Source organism: Trifolium pratense, linkage group LG7, assembly GCF_020283565.1.
Source record: "Trifolium pratense cultivar HEN17-A07 linkage group LG7, ARS_RC_1.1, whole genome shotgun sequence".
Classification (NCBI taxonomy): domain Eukaryota; kingdom Viridiplantae; phylum Streptophyta; class Magnoliopsida; order Fabales; family Fabaceae; genus Trifolium; species Trifolium pratense.
Genome location: NC_060065.1, coordinates 17,896,257 through 17,912,710, shown reverse-complemented (window position 1 = coordinate 17,912,710; position 16,454 = coordinate 17,896,257). Strand labels below are relative to the sequence as shown.

Below are 16,454 nucleotides of genomic sequence, written 5' to 3'. Positions count from 1 at the left end.
TAAATATTTGCTATCCAAACCCCCTAAGTTATAGCTATGAGGAATTCCTCCAATTCCGGATTAATTATTTTTCTTTTGATGTCCATGTCCTAGAAAATGAAATCTTTCAGAGACGATCGAGGTCCAGTCTAAATCCGGTTTAGAATTATTATAAGGAAAGTAACATTGTTCACCACGATTAATATATGATTATTTAATTAATACATTTCATTTTCAAAAATGCGTTTCATCACAAAGAAATAAACAAAACAAATAAAAAATAGCCGGCTAGAACTCCACATGGCACTAATTCATATTCTGACATAAACAGTTAATTAAAAAAATGATTTTGTCGTATGTAACACAATGCATCATTTGAACACAATAAATGGAATCTATGAAAGTATAGTAAATGTTGTGTGAAGGAATTATATTTTTATTTTTATATATAAGTAGTATATCTAGAAAATTAGAGGGTATGATGGTTCAAAGCAAAATGAAAGCGCGTATAGAAAGATTGGAATGTGATAGAGAAGAAGAACTCTCCTTTTTTAGAGAATTGAAGAAACGCCAGAATGAACATATTCCTAGCTTCTTGCTATGTGCTTCTGAAGATTATGAATGTGACACTAAATATGTTGGTAATGGTATGTAGTTATCAATTTATTACTTGCCATATTGTGATTTTCTTAGATGTTATTTATTATTCTTTATGATTATTATTATTATTATAAGTAATAAATTTTTTTTTTTAAATTAATTGAAAAATTGAGGTATCTAGTTTATAAATAGACTTGGCATATCAACTTTTTAATAAACTTAAAAATGGTTTTTATTTATAATAGTGATCTAAGAGCGTTTTTATATATTTTGTTCATATATTTTCTATTCATTATTGTTTTTCATATGCTTTATGACTAATGAGTAATTATGTTGTGCACAAACAAGATAATATTGTGTTATGTATGAATTTGTTTTCACCATAAATAAAAATTGGCATGGAAATTGATCATATCGAGTGAAGTCATCTTAACCATGCTGACTAAATTGTCCCAACAACCATTTAATTGATAAATTTCAACAACACAACGCATTTTATACTTCGTCCGTTCTTTTTTATAAGAAATAATTTGAAAAAATCAAACAAATTAAGGAAGTTAATTTTTCGTATTAATAATTCTAAACCGCGGACACAATAATATCAATGAAAACAAACGAGTAGATTTGCATGTAATACTTATAACTAACTTTTAACAAACTTTTACTTCACGTGTGTATTATTTTGTTTTTATTGGTTGTTGGATAAATATCTTCCAAATTATTAGGGGTAATGTAGAAAAACAAAAAACGGACGACATATAACGAAAAGGAATACAATATAAAGTAAAAACCAAAACAAACTAGTGACCAAACAACCATAAAAAACTATCTTAGCATACCAAGAAAGGGTTTAGCCGTCCATTCATAAAAGGAGTTGAGAAGACCTGTTACTATTTCAGAAAAAAATATTTTAAAGAGGAGCACAAATATAGACTGATCAATGTATATCATGACTCTTCAATTGTCTTTCAATAATTATGTTCCACATAAATAATAAAGTTGAGTTTTAGTTTATTTAAAAATAAAAAAAAACTAGCTATAATAGATGAATTTTATAAACTAATTAGTTGTGTATAGTGGAAAATAATGATTCACTATTTTACCAAAGACACCCCCCCAACCACCCCCCCAAGTTTAAGTTTTGTTGTGCAGAATTTGTTTTCAATAGAGTTGTCTTGAGAGATTCTTCCAACCCTAAGCTAGAATCCTAAAATTTTGAAATCAAGACATTAAATTCAAATGGATAAAAAATACATTTCAGATGAATGGTTCGAAAAAAGTCAAGTTCAATTCTTAGTAACAATGAACAATTTTTTTATCAGACTTTATTATGGAACTCTAAAATTCTCAGATAAAAAATAAATAAATAAAATTATAAAATTCCAACAGTGAAGTCAGCTACAATGGGAGATTCAGCCGATAGCAACATGGCTGGCTACTTAACCGAATACCGTTTACTTAGATCATGCACCCAATGCAAAGTGTTCATGTATATTTTCTTATTATTAATAATTTTGGTACTAAATTACTAATTGTGTTTTGAGAACTTTTTAAATTTTTATATAATATCTTAGAGGAATGATTATCATTTCAGCATTTCTAAGTTATTATTTTTTAATCTGTATACATGCTTGCAATATTTTATGTATTACTTTTCCTATTAAACGTTTACCAATTCTGAAATTCTGGCACACTTGTGTTTCGATGTTGAACCTGATGCTTCAACACTGTAATACAGTTTAATACAGTTTCAATGCTTGATCAGATGATTCAACATCTAACGGCGCATACGAAATGAACAATAAATGTAACAAACATAAAACTAAATGACACAGTTATTTGTTAATCCAGTTCAGCATAAGCCTACCCTGGGGGATACTAATTCAGGAGTGAATCCACTATGATAGTATTAGTTTGAAGCCCTCAATAAACAACCTGTTTAAGACTTCTCACCTAATCACCACCCGTGCTATATTCTACCTAAGAGACACCTAGGTATGAGAACCTCCGCTCACCTCCTCTTGACCACAGCCACTGTGATCGTACACTATTACGTTTAATAGGTGAAGACACACTTCATAAAACACTCACCACTTCCGTACTTCAAAGCTTTGGAATGGTTTACACACACTATCTCCTTGCTTAGAAGCTCTAGAGATATTACAACACAAAGACACACAGTTCTTAATCTTGCATCAAATCAACACAAGAATATGAACACAATGACACAATACTAAAACCCTAAACTCACGCTTTGTAAAACACAAATATGGTTTCAGTGATTTGAACAATGGTGTCAGCTTCCTTTAAATAGCCTGCGCTAGCATGGGCTAGGTCTTCAAGTGGGCTTCGAAAACTCAGTAGGATCAAAAATTCCTTCAAGGAATATTCTTCTAGCAAATGTTTTGTTTCCTTAAATGGATGATTTGATTAGCAAACAAAACTAGGTTATGGCCGCTTTCTGAATCATAAAGAATGACGCTACTTGGCGCACAAGTAGAATTCACGTGGATTCCATAAATAGAAAAGGCGCGAGATTATAATGTAATAGGATGCTGGAAGCATATAGTTCCACATCTAGTTTGGTCATTTGTTTTAGCAAAATGAGGCCAATCATAAAACGCCAACAAATTCCATTTGCAATTGAAATATATTTAATTTGTCAAAAATAAACATGATACAATTATTTAGAAGCTAACATATGGTACATTTTCTCTGTTGTTCATACACATGGTACAATTATTATTTTATTTTTTTTGGTCAAGTCATGGTACAATTATTTATATAAATTTAATGTTTTTACCCCTATATGCTCTAGTGTTTATACTTTATAGTACTAATGTAAGAAAAATAATTATTGCAGGAAAGTTTTCACTCTATAGAATTCCTTCTGGGAGGAAAGAGCATGGACTTGAGCTTCTTGAAACAAAAAACAAAAGCGACTTTGATTGGTGAGTTCATAAATAGATACTCCCTCCGGATACAAATATAAGAAAAATTGGGTATTCATCCAAGAAGTCCTACATCAAGTAATTGGAAGAAAAGAGAAATAGAATGTTATTACAAATATGGAGAGTCATATTGAGTTTTGTTCACCACAACAACTCTACTCTTATAGGTTTAGGGTAGTTGTGAGTCATGGGAGGAGGGTTTGCAATTTTTCCATGCAAAAATTGTAGTTGAGAAAGGGTTGCAATTTTAGTCATTGTAAAAATTGCGATTATGTGAAAGAGTTTGATAGGTTGCAATTTCGCCTTATAAAATTTACATATTTAGTTTTATATTATTGAAGATTTGGTAGTAAAATATTATTGTGAGTTTATTTTGTTTAGTTTTATTTATTGGTTGAAGATTTTGTTTATTTTTATTTATTGTGTGGAGATTTTTCAGATTATTTTTCCAACATTATCTTATTGCTTAATGGCATTTTGGTTTATTAAATAAATTTTATATAGTAACATGAACATTGCATTTGCATGTGGCAAACAGGTTGAAAACACCACCAGCAACTCCTCTGTTTCCATCCCTGGAAATGGAACCTAGTGCCAAACTTGTCATTCAGAAAGAGCTACCTATTTCTCAGCCTATCTCAAGAGTAAGTCATTGAACACTTACATGATCTATATACAAATATAAAATTATATGAATTTGATATATTAATTGAGGTTTAAGATAACACAGTGAGAAGTAAGGAAAAGAAACACTCCCAAGTTACATTCTGTTTCTTTATATTTAATAATGAATAATTAAAAGTATTCATTTTAAGTTTTTAAACAAATAATGGTTTGATGCACTATAAATTAAGGTGAACACTTCGGTACACATATTATGTGGATGTGTACCGATACACCGCTGATGTGGTTAACAAATGGCAATCATTTATTGCAGATTTTATTTCTTTATTAGGTTTTCTACAAATATTTTTTTTACCCAAAATTTCTATATTAAACATTACTTTTTAATATTTACAAATGTATCCTTCACATAAATATAATCATCAATCATCTTCCACAATAAATCAAAGTATGCATCAAATCTTTCAACCTAGATTTTTCAACTTTTTTTTAACAAGATTCAAATAATGTAATATTATAATAATATTATAATATGATTTTAGTATTTTAAAAACATATGGTATTTTCTTAAAAAAAAATAACGTATGATTTTTTTTTTGTCAAGTATTATTATTGGATCTACCTAATGTTTTAATATTCTATAAAAAAATATGATTTTAATATTTTAACTTGTTTAAAAGTTCGTGCATTCGTATGAACTTTTTGATTTTTACTATGATTTTAATATGTTAATAAATTTAACTTATTGATTTTTGATAATTATATGTCTCGTGTTTGATTTTGTTAATAAATTATAATTATTAATGATAAATATTTATTCAATTTTTTTATGTATCAGTGATAAATATTTGTCTTGTGTGTTTTTTTATATTTATAATCACTAAGAACTTCTTCTTTTTTTCTTTTTTTTGTTATAAATTAAATGATTCTATATATCAAGGTAGGAATAGATATTCCAACAATGTTGGCACCCCTATCATTTTCTGTCTTCCACTTATAGCTCATTTTATTATTAAAAAGAAGAAAAATAAGATAATTACAAGTGGGGACTAGGTCTTACCCTAAGTAAATAAACGTAGAACAATGAAGCATACAAACTCTTATCTAATCCTATAAGACAAAATAGAAGTCCCTAGTATCTATTAAGGCGATGAACCAACCGTCAGCATGGAACGACACACGTACCCACTACTCCCTACTACAAGCAACAAGTGATGATGACTTTTTCAAACTAAATAGTTTGAAATCATGAAATGATACAATTATTGAGATAGACCCGACAAAGTGGGAACTTTGCATCAACCTCTGACAAATCAAATATTGTTAAAGTAACCCAGAACTAATTGAACGCCGGATCGAGGGATGATCAGTCAATGGGGCCGAGTCCCACAAGCATAGGAAAGACCAAAAACACCAGCAACTACTACCATAAACACGGGGTATCTACGTACCTAATCCTTTCAAGTATATCAGACCAAATTGGGTCTTGATGAGTCTAGCTCGTGAGTAGCTTCAAACAAAACAGCGCATACATAAATGACATTAGGGAATAAAGTTAGGACGTTGTTTTAATATTAGGTTTTATGTTTTATTAAACAATATAAAACAAAACATTTATATAATATAAAGACAAACATATGTGATTAACAAGATGATCATTTTTCTTGTGGTAAGATGTATGCTTTGTTAATGTATGACCATGGTTTCTAATCACTCTTGATGACCCTTCTTCATTTTCCCATTGGATTCTTTGTCCGAGTTCTATATATCGCTGGAATTGCAATATTTAGTACAAATTTTGAGCATTATTTTGTGACATGAAATGAAGATAAGAAATAATTCAAGCAAATGTTCATTTTGCCATTATAATTTTCCAAATTGTGTGGTCTCTATCTATATTAATTAATTAAATTATAAAGGCATTATGATAAAACACAGCACATTTGTGTCCACACTGCTCATAGTCACACCAAAATGAAACCAATTTTTGGCCCAATCTCTGCCAACTAGTATCCCAAATCTTTCTCCCCCTTGTTCAAACATTCATTTTCAACTCGAATATCCCCCAAACCAAAACTCCATAAAATAAAAAAATATTCAACATAAAACATCTTTCTTATCCTAATAATCAATCCCAAATTAAAACTCCCCTACAATCTGTCACACGAATAATTAGTTCCTACAATCCGTTCATGTTAATGGGTAATACACATGTAATATATTCTAAGAGTAGATGTATGTAAGCATAACGGAGATTAAGTGGGTCATAGACTGGCGGCACAGCGGGCGGAGACGAAGACTGCTACGCCTGGACTTCATGCGCCATAGAGAGTGACGACGTCTGGTTGACAGTTGCGTACCGGTGGGCTGTATATCGGTGGTGTCTGCAGCTATGGTGTGTGAATTTTGAACAATGGAGTGTTTCACATCCTTAATAAATACAAGTTTCAAAATAAAATTTTCTTTTTTTTTTTGTTACAAAAAGAGGGCAGAGCCCAAAAAAGAAACTAGAACACTACGCGAACACTCCGAGGCATGCAGGCGCCAGATACATCATCAAAAATGAGACTTTGGAGTTCTCTAGGAGGACTCTCTAGAACATGCAAATCAAAAGAATTCAAAGTTAGACTGAAATTAGCTAACCAATCAGCTGATCTGTTTCCTTCTCGCCATGTATGGTTAAACTGAACATGCCAATTCATGTTCTTGAGATCACGAATACGCTTGATCAAAGTAGGAATATTTCCGTTAACGTTGCAGTTTCCTGTTACCATGTCGACCAACATCTTCGAATCACTTTCTACCTGAAGATGGGTAATTCCTTGCCTACGAGCTAAATTCATTCCGATGTACATGCCCCACATCTCAGCATGGAGCGCATCGCATGAGCCAATTTTACGCGCAAAACTGCTCAAACAATTACCATAGCTATCTCGAAGAAGACCGCCACACCCTGACAGGTTTATTGAGCTTTTATGAGCGCCATCGCAATTGAGCTTAATCCATCCTTCTTGAGGTTGCTTCCACCCAATAAAAATAGTATCTTTTTGTTGAGGCCTTCCATTCACATGAGCTTGCTTGCATCTATTTATCTCGGTAACCATCTTGAGAATCACATGAGTTGGGTTGCTGGGGCGGCGAAAACCCTCCTCAAAGATACTCTTGTTTCTCCACATCCACAAGTACCAACATGTTACCATAAAAATAGTCTGCCAATCCTTATTGTGTGCTCCCGATATGTTATCGAAGATCCAATCCCTGCAAGACAAAGACAAAGAAAAGAAGTTAGTTATATGATTAGAAGCCACTAGTCGGATCCAAATTTGGGTTGCATGTATACAATCCCTTAAAACATGGATAATTGTCTCATCATCATTCCCACAAGAAGGACAAGTGGGTGAAATTCCATTCCCCCATTTGCTTCTTCTGTAGTTCGTTAAGAGGCGCTCATGAGTAGCAATCCACAAGAAGGTTTGGATTCTATGGGGTCCATTCCAACTCCACAAACTTTTCCAATTTCCCGCAATCGATATATTGTTTCCTCGCTGAAGGTTATATGCGCTTTGCACAGTAAATTGACGAGTACTTGTGCCACCCCACCCTAGCAAATCTGGGCCATCTGTATCCTTCGGAGCCGGTATAGCCACCAACTGGTTCACAATGGTGTGAGGAAGATGAGTGGTGAGAAAATTGATGTCCCACTCTCCCATATTAGTTAGAATATCTTTTATTGTAAGCGTCGTATCAATGGTTTGCTGAGTGGAAAAATTCATCAGAGAATGTCCATTAGGCATCCATTTATCAAGCCAAAAATTTATTTGTTGTCCATTCCCCACTTGCCAAACAGTATGACATCGAAACTGATCCCCGATACCTGCCAAGGCTTTCCATAAAGGAGAATCGTAGGGCTGCATGTTCATAGAAACTCGAAGATCGGTGTTTCTTCCATACTTGCTATAAAGAACTTTGCACCAAAGATCATTTGGACTATTGATCATATTCCAAAGCATTTTCATAAGGAAAGCTTCATTCATTTGATGAGGACTCCTAATGCCAAGCCCTCCATTAATTTTTGGCAAACAACAAACCTCCCAGTTAATCAAATGAGGTTTTCGAGTTTGATCAGTATCACCCCACAAGAAACCTCTTTGAATCTTTTCCATCTCATCACATATAGTCTTTGGAAGTTTGGCATATTGCATGTGATAATAAGGAATAGAGCTAAGAACAGACTTGGTGAGAGTGAGTCTTCCAGCAAAGCTAAGACATTGATGTTTCCAACCACTTAATTTGTTTTGTATTTTCCCAATAATGTGGTTAAATTTTCCTCTAGTAGTCCTCCCGGGAGCAATGTTGGCTCCCAAATATTTACCAAAATTGATAACTGGTGTGTAACCCGTATGTTGAACAATATCACTTTTGAGTTCCTCATCAACATTCTTGGAGAAGAAAATTTGAGTTTTCTGGTTGTTAATCTTTTGACCCGAAGCCTCACAAAACATATCCAGACAATGCATAATACAATGAGTCTGTTCAATAGATGCCTCTGCAAAAAGAAGAAGATCATCAGCAAAAAGAAGATGGGAAATTTTAGGCCCTGCTCTACCTGCACACATAGGTTTCCAATAGTTAGCCTCCACTTGATCAGAAATAATATGAGAAAGACGTTTCATACAAATCACAAACAAATAAGGGGACAAAGGGTCCCCTTGTCGAATGCCTCTCGTAGGGGTAAAAGTGTCAGTTTTATCTCCATTCCATAAAATTTTATAAGAAGTGGATGTGATACAATGATGAATAATATTAATAAGCTTAGGGGGGAACTTACAATCAGTCAGACACTTCTCAACAAAGTTCCAATTAAGACGATCGTACGCTTTTTCAAGATGAATCTTAATGGACATAAACATTTTTTTACCTTTCATTCTAGCCATAGAATGCATCATCTCTTGGGCCACAACAATATTATGATGAATAGTACGCCCCGGAATGAAACTCGATTGATAAGGGGAGATGATGCCATCCAAGAGGGGCTTGATTCTATTAACAATCACTTTTGTAATAATTTTATAAACAACATTACATAAAGCAATAGGACGAAATTGAGAAATAAACTCAGGTTTATCCACTTTAGGAATCAAAACAAGTAGTGTATTATTAATTGAAGAAATAAGTGAAGGGTTAGACCACACCTGATTCACGTAGTGATACACAGAGCCACCAACAATATCCCAATTTTGTTGGAAAAAGAATGCAGGAAATCCATCTTCACCAGGGGCTTTATAAGGGCCCATATCAAAAAGGGCTTGCTTACACTCTAAGTAATGCACTAGGGAGCTCAACTTGTGATGTTCGGTCTCAAGATTCTGAGGGTAAGTCGTCCATGAAACAACAGGGTCGCGGACTGGCTTGTCTTCATGATATAAATTAAGGTAGAAATTTCTTACCATGTTGCTGAGATTTTCTTGATCCTCAATCCATTCTCCTGCCTCATTTCTAAGGGAAACAATCTTGTTACGACGTCTTCTAACAATTGTTTTTGAGTGGTAGTACTTCGTATTTCGGTCACCATCAGCAATCCATTTCCCTCTTGACTTTTGGTACCATAGACATTCTTCTTGATACAAAGTAGTCGCGAGTTGATCTTGAAGCTCCTTTTCCAGAGACTCGAGAAAATTGCTATAACCATAATTTAGACTGTTCTGGATCCCATTCAGTCTTGCCAAAAGCTCCTTCTTTCTTTTAAAAATATTTCCAAAAACCTCTTTGTTCCAGACTTTTAGATTATCAGTGAGATTGTTTAAGAGAAACACCAAATCTCTTCCCCTGTTCCAATTTTCCTGAAGGACCTGTTTAAAATTCTCATGAGTATTCCAAGCAGCTTCAAATCTGAAAGGTCGATTTCTCCCTTCATTAGGCTCCCCTTCATAAAGAACAATAATAGGATGGTGATCGGATTGAACACGGGGAAGCACTTTAGCAAAACCATCATGGTATTTTAATCTCCAAGAGACGTTACACAAAACTCGATCAAGTTTTTTAAAGACTCTGTCCCTCCCATTCCAAAGAGGTCCCCTCCAAGTAAACTTTGTTCCCGCAGTAGTGACCTCCATAAGGTTGCACTCATTAATCCACCTGTTGAATTGCAAACATTTTCCTATATCTGCTTGCACTCCCCCTTTTTTTTCATCTGGACTAGCAATCTCATTAAAGTCACCCATCACGAGCCAAGGTTCAGTAATATTTGATGCTAATTGATGAATATGATGCCAGGTCTCGCTTCTCTCATTCTCACGAGGGCTAGCATAAACCACAGTTAGAAGCCAAGGGTCCACGTCTTTTTCCTTAACCTGCACATGAAGAAAGTGAAAGTTAGTTTTGATAAGGTGGACCTTGATATCCAATCTATTCCACATAATCCAAATACCGCCAGAGAAACCTCTAGCTTCCTCTAAAATAAAATATTTAAAACCCAATTTTTTTATAGTATTGCGAGCAATAGTGCCACTACACCGCGTCTCTTGTAAAGCAACTAAGTCTACTTTATTATTCATGCAAAAATTAATAAGTGCTCTTCGAAAAATTTTTCCTTGAGCACCCCTGCAATTCCATGTAATAACTCTCATTAAAAAAATAATTAAAATAAAGTAAAACAATGAAAGATAAAAAACACTCATTATAATATCATAGAGCAAGCCTGAGCACGCCCTTCGTCCGGGCTATTTTTTTGCATGTTCAAACCATCATTCGCACTAGATTGAAGCTCTTCCATTTGCATTTCAACTAAGTCATCTCCATTGATCCCCTTCATGTTGGGACGTTGATGTAAAGAGCTGGAGGAGGTTGGATTTTGAATAATCACACTATCATGTCCTTTTTGAGATTTATCTCCATGATGAGCTTGAAGTGCACTATCTCTTTGGACTTGTAATGATCCATTCCCACTTTTTGCTACACGTGTAATATTAGTAGGATTAGTGGAATTGGTACTTGGGATGACTTGAGTCATACTACTAGTTTCCTCATTCAATCTTTTCTTTTTCATTCGGACCTTAGCTTTTTGGTTAGGTCCAATAAGCGGGTCCATTTCTTCATTTTGGATCTTCTTTTTCATATTGAGATAACTTTCCTTATCAGGGAAACCATATTTGGTATGTTGTTGTAATTGCCCCCCTTTTAATAGCTCATTATTGCCATGATTCTTGGATTTATTGTTTCTTTTTTTTCTTTGAACCTTGATCCAATCACCATGCAACAAATTAGGAATGTTACTAACTTCCATACTATTTTTTTCCTCCCCATTAATAGCTGCATTATTAGCAACGGTACTATTTTGATCATTTCCAAATCGTTCAACATCCGGTTCAACTTGCTTGGTTGGTTCAGTTCCTGGTTCAGCGAGTTTAAGGACCGGTTCAGTTGGTTTAGGGACCGGTTCACTCGTTTTTTTTTCACGTTCATTCTTCCTGCCACTGTCATGAACATCTGTTACTGATTGCTTCGTCGGCGGCGCACAATCTTTCATCAAATGGCCATAACAACCACAATGTGTACAAATTATGTGTAGACCCTCGTATTGCACTTGATACCATTCGCCGTTTATCCCTACACGACCAACCACCGGCTTTGTGAGATCAACTTCAACACACATACGAGCGAATCTTCCACGAGCAACCTTCAAAGTTTGAAGATCCACTTTGATAGGATTTCCTACCATTGAAGCTATAGCCCATAAGACACTCTCATCGTAGAAAACAAGATTAAGACTCGGAATTCGTATCCACGCCATGGTTTTGTCAATCTTTGCGGTGGAAGCATTAAAATTAGATGTCCATTGTCGCACCGTCAAATAACGATCATATATCATCCATGGACCTTCATTGATGACTTTGTTTTTGTCTTCCTCTCCATCAAACTTGACCATGTAAAAAGCATTTCCGACGTCCATTAACTCAATTCCTCCCATGAGTTTCCAAATGTTCTCTAGTTTGTTCTTCATAGTGTTGTATCCAAGATTTTTGCCGAGGAGTTTAACCACTAGCGCATCCTTCCAAGGTGTACTCAAATCTTCCATAACCGACTTCTCCACATGAAGCATAGGCATCAAACGATTACCTTGTACAAGTTCAATCTTTGCCATGTTGTTCGCGATGAGATCAACTTTTTCTCTAACCGCATGCATTTTAGTTCCCAGCACCTTATCTCGAAACGACACCTTGATGGTGTCTTCATTTGATCTTGAGTAATCACGGTGTTGGTCATCTGGTGGTTCAGGTGGCTTTTGTGGCGGCGGCGGCCGTACTGATGTAAAGGTGAAAACCATTGCTCACAAGGGTTGCAGAAAAAAGTAACTTATGATTCACAGTAACTCACCACTATGATATTTTAACCCACTTCAAATCAAATTGTTCAATTAATTACAACAACCTGCACTTTCGTGCACACAAAATAAAATTTTCTTATTAATTAATATGTTTAACCAGGGCTCTGGAACAATGTTTAACAATTTCCTTATTTATTTAGCATGTTTATTGTGTTCGTTTATGTTTGGTCTAGTGGTGAGAAATTTAGATAGTATGTAATAGGTATTAGATTCGATTCTCAGCTAACCGTAAACCAAAAAAAAAATTTGTGCCATCGTGCTTTTTACTAGCCATTATTTACAAAATCTTAGGGAGTTATTATTTTATTTTCTTTTGTCTTGTAACCTATTGACTAGAAATTCCACCTTAAAGGTGAATAAATGGAGAGTCAAATGTTCGAACCCCAACTCATGCATATTATATATGATGTTCCTATCAACTGAGTTATGTTCAGGAACACCCTAAGGAGTTATTATTATTCCCTCCTGACACAAATATAAGCAAAAAAACAATTCAAATTTTGGTCATTATTATAAGCAAAAGTTAACTATTTTAAAACTAATTAATAATACTATTCCTAATATACACTTATTTAATTCTATTTTATTTTAGACATTTATTTATTTATTTATTTTGTTTATAACCCTCTAGTTCCTAGAGGAAAGGGGCCCTAGTAGTCCTGAGTTTGGCCGTGAAGTAAGTAAAGCCTGACCAAGAAATTGTTCCACCCAGGAATCGAACCCGGGTTCTCCCGAAATCCGTCCTTTTTGGTGAAGCTCATTAACCACTTAAGGCATTTATTTCACTTTTACACTTTTCAAAATGGGTAATATAGTAAACTTAACCCATGTTTTGCATTAAATCAAGAAAATTAACTACGCTTAACTAAATTTCTTAAACACCGCGTAAACAGTTTTTTTGCTTATATTTGTATCCGGAGGGAATATGTTTTATTGCAACTAGCCATTCACCAAATATTAGCAACTAAAAACTACATGATTGAAAGATATCATGTTTGAACTTTGGGTTGTGTTGTGCCTAAAATATTTTTATTTTATTTGACCCATTGTGCCTAAAATATTTGGAAGCTATTAAATTGACCGAGGATGAACATGAGAAAGTCATATTCTCATGTCTATTAGGAGATGATGGCTTCTTTTTAGACTCCCGCGATTATTTTTTTCTTGGAATTTTCTTTTTAGCCCTTCAATAAAAATTTCGTTAATCAAATTTTTTTTGCCTTGAAAAAAAAAATCTGATTTCTATTAACCGAATTTTCCTGAATTTGAACTAGAAAAAATTTCGGTTTCTGTGAACTGAATTTTTTATCAGAGCAAAATTGGATTTTTTTGAGGGTATAAAAGAAACATTGGGCCTAAAGAGAAGCCGTCTTAGGTATATTATTGAAGTTTTTCTAAGCATATTATATATCTTCGTGAACCTAATGAGTTGTATTCTACAAGGCACAAGCTAAAGAGGACAAAACTCTCGTAATAAACATGAGATTATGAGAACTAGCAGGACACCCGTGCGTCCGCACGGGAGTCGCGGCATTGCCGCTCCTCACTTAGTAAGATGAAAGAATATAATATTTGGTAAAAAAAAAATAGAAAAAGAACAATGGTTAAACCATCACAAAAAAACTTTAGGTCTCCGTATTAATTTAGGAATATAAATATAGATAATGTAGAAATTATGAAGAAAAAAAATAGGCTACCTTATTAATATATTAGTAAAAACATAGGTGTTGAAAAATCACAAAAAAAAAAAACTTATGTCCATGTATTAATATATGAGTATAAATATAGTCCCGTAAAAATTATTAAAAAATAGGCAATCATATTAAAATGTTAGTGAAAATATAGGATAGGTCTCGCAACAGTCATCAAAATAATTAGGTCATCGTATTAAATATGAGTATAACCAGAAAAATTGTAAAAAAAAATAGACAACTTAATTTTTATTTTATTTTTGTTTCAAACAACTTAATTAATATATAATTAAAAGTATAAGTCCCGTAGAAACCACACAAACAAAAAAGTTTCCATATTAATATATGAGTTTAAATATAGGTCCCGCAGATGTTATAAAAGAATGGGCAAACTTATTAATATGAGTAAAACACATAGGTTCCCATGTGCCAAAAAAAAAAACACATAGGTCCCCAGAAATCACACAAAAGATTAGGATCTCCTATTAATATATAATTATAAATATAGGTCTAAAAAAATAGTAAAAAATTGAAAACTTCACTTAATAACATAAAATAGTAATTTATTGGGAAGTAGATTAAAAGATTAAAAAAATAGAAAGATATAATATTTGGTAAAAAAAAAAAGAAAAAGAACAATGGTAAAACTATCACAAAAAAACCTTATGTCTCCGTATTAATATTTGAATATAAATGATAATGTAGAAATTATGGAAAAATAGGTTACCTTATTAATATATTAGTAAAAACATAGGCCTTGTAAAAACCACAAAAAAATTAGGTCCCTGTATTAAATATATGAGTATAAATATATCCTTTTAAAATTATTAAAAAATAGGTAACCTTGTTAATATGTTAGTGAAAAATATAGGTCTCACAAAAATCATCAAAATAATTAGGTTACCGTATTAAATATGAGTATAACCCGTAAAATTGTAAAACAAAATAGGCAACTTAATTAATATATAAATAAAAGTATAAAGCTCCGTAGAAATCACCCAAAAAAAGTTTCCATATTAATATATGAGTATTTTATAGGTTCCGTATATGTTATAAAAGAACGGACAAACGTATTAATCGTATTAATATGAGTAAAAACATAGGTCCCGCATAAACCACACAGAAGATCAGGTTATCGTATATTAATATATGAGTATAAATATAAGTTCACAAAAAATAGTTAAAAACTGTAAATTTTATTAATAAGAGTAAAAACTGTAAACACTTCCCCTTTCTTCTTTTAACTTAACTCATGTTGATTATATGTTGGTTCCCAAAATATAACAAATTAATTCATATGGCTTAGTGGTACTTCTAATAAGAAGTGTAACTAAAAGGTTAGGGGTTCAATTCCTACTAAGAAATTTTTTAGCATTTTTCTACTAACTTTTTTTAATAAAGACACAAAATAACCCTGAATTGATTATGTGTCAAAAAATGAAAAGGGGCAAATTAGGAATTTCATATGTACCTTCTTTTCTTATATAGTAGATGCATTTGATGATAGCAACAAACTTCATGTTTCTAAAGATACTATTACTTTGTCAATGGTACACATTAGTTTCACTTGTCATGTGTCTGTATGAACTTTGTATTGAAGGTATTTAATAAAACGATTTATCATCATCCACCTTATATGTGTCGGGAATAATGTCTAAATATCCTTTACGGAAGTTTTATGTTTAAATATAGTTTAGATTTATGACGAGAGATCGATCCATTGACTTACTCCACTTAAAATAATATTTAAGGTTTATGATTTATATTTCTGTTTAGAATATTTAAGATTTGTTTAGAATTTATTATAGAATTAGTGTTTTTTTTATATAGCTCTATATATAGAGCCATAAGCATGGTGAATAAAACAAGAACTTTAGTATTCTTCATATAATACTACATTTGAGGAGAATTTTCTCCCTAAAATTATATCCCACCAAATTTCGCAATACCAAAAACACAAAAAAGACATCCTAGCCAACGTTCACAAGGACCTGTGATGATGAAGAGGATGAAGAAGAAGACGAAAAAATCAACAAAAACCCATAACCAAAAATCGCCAAAATCTCAGATTGGATACAACAAAAAAGATATTCAGTCAAGGAGGAGTGTTATATATATATATATATAGAGAGCCATAAACATGATGAATAAAACAAGAATTTTAGTATTTTTCATATAACCCTACATTTGAGGAGCCCTAAAATTATATCCCACCAAATTCCGCAA

At 33.0% G+C, this 16,454-nt stretch overlaps 1 protein-coding gene across 1 annotated transcript; it reads left to right on the top strand.

The window, feature by feature from the left end:
- Positions 1-450: 450 nt before the first annotated feature.
- Positions 451-4,186, top strand: LOC123895982. The gene is made up of 3 exons (XM_045946442.1): positions 451-626; positions 3,443-3,530; positions 4,069-4,186. Exons 1-3 carry the CDS (start codon positions 458-460, stop codon positions 4,184-4,186), a joined length of 375 nt encoding a protein of 124 aa, XP_045802398.1. The 5' UTR covers positions 451-457.
- The last annotated feature ends 12,268 nt before the right edge of the window (positions 4,187-16,454 follow it).

What these genes read in the sequence shown, in the direction of transcription:
- LOC123895982 (XM_045946442.1), top strand. Translation starts at nt 458, where the DNA reads ATGATGGTTCAAAGCAAAATGAAAGCGCGTATAGAAAGATTGGAATGT. An exon ending in CACTAAATATGTTGGTAATG is followed by an intron (nt 627 to 3,442) that starts GTATGTAGTTAT and finishes TAATTATTGCAG; the next exon opens with GAAAGTTTTCACTCTATAGA. An exon ending in AACAAAAGCGACTTTGATTG is followed by an intron (nt 3,531 to 4,068) that starts GTGAGTTCATAA and finishes TGTGGCAAACAG; the next exon opens with GTTGAAAACACCACCAGCAA.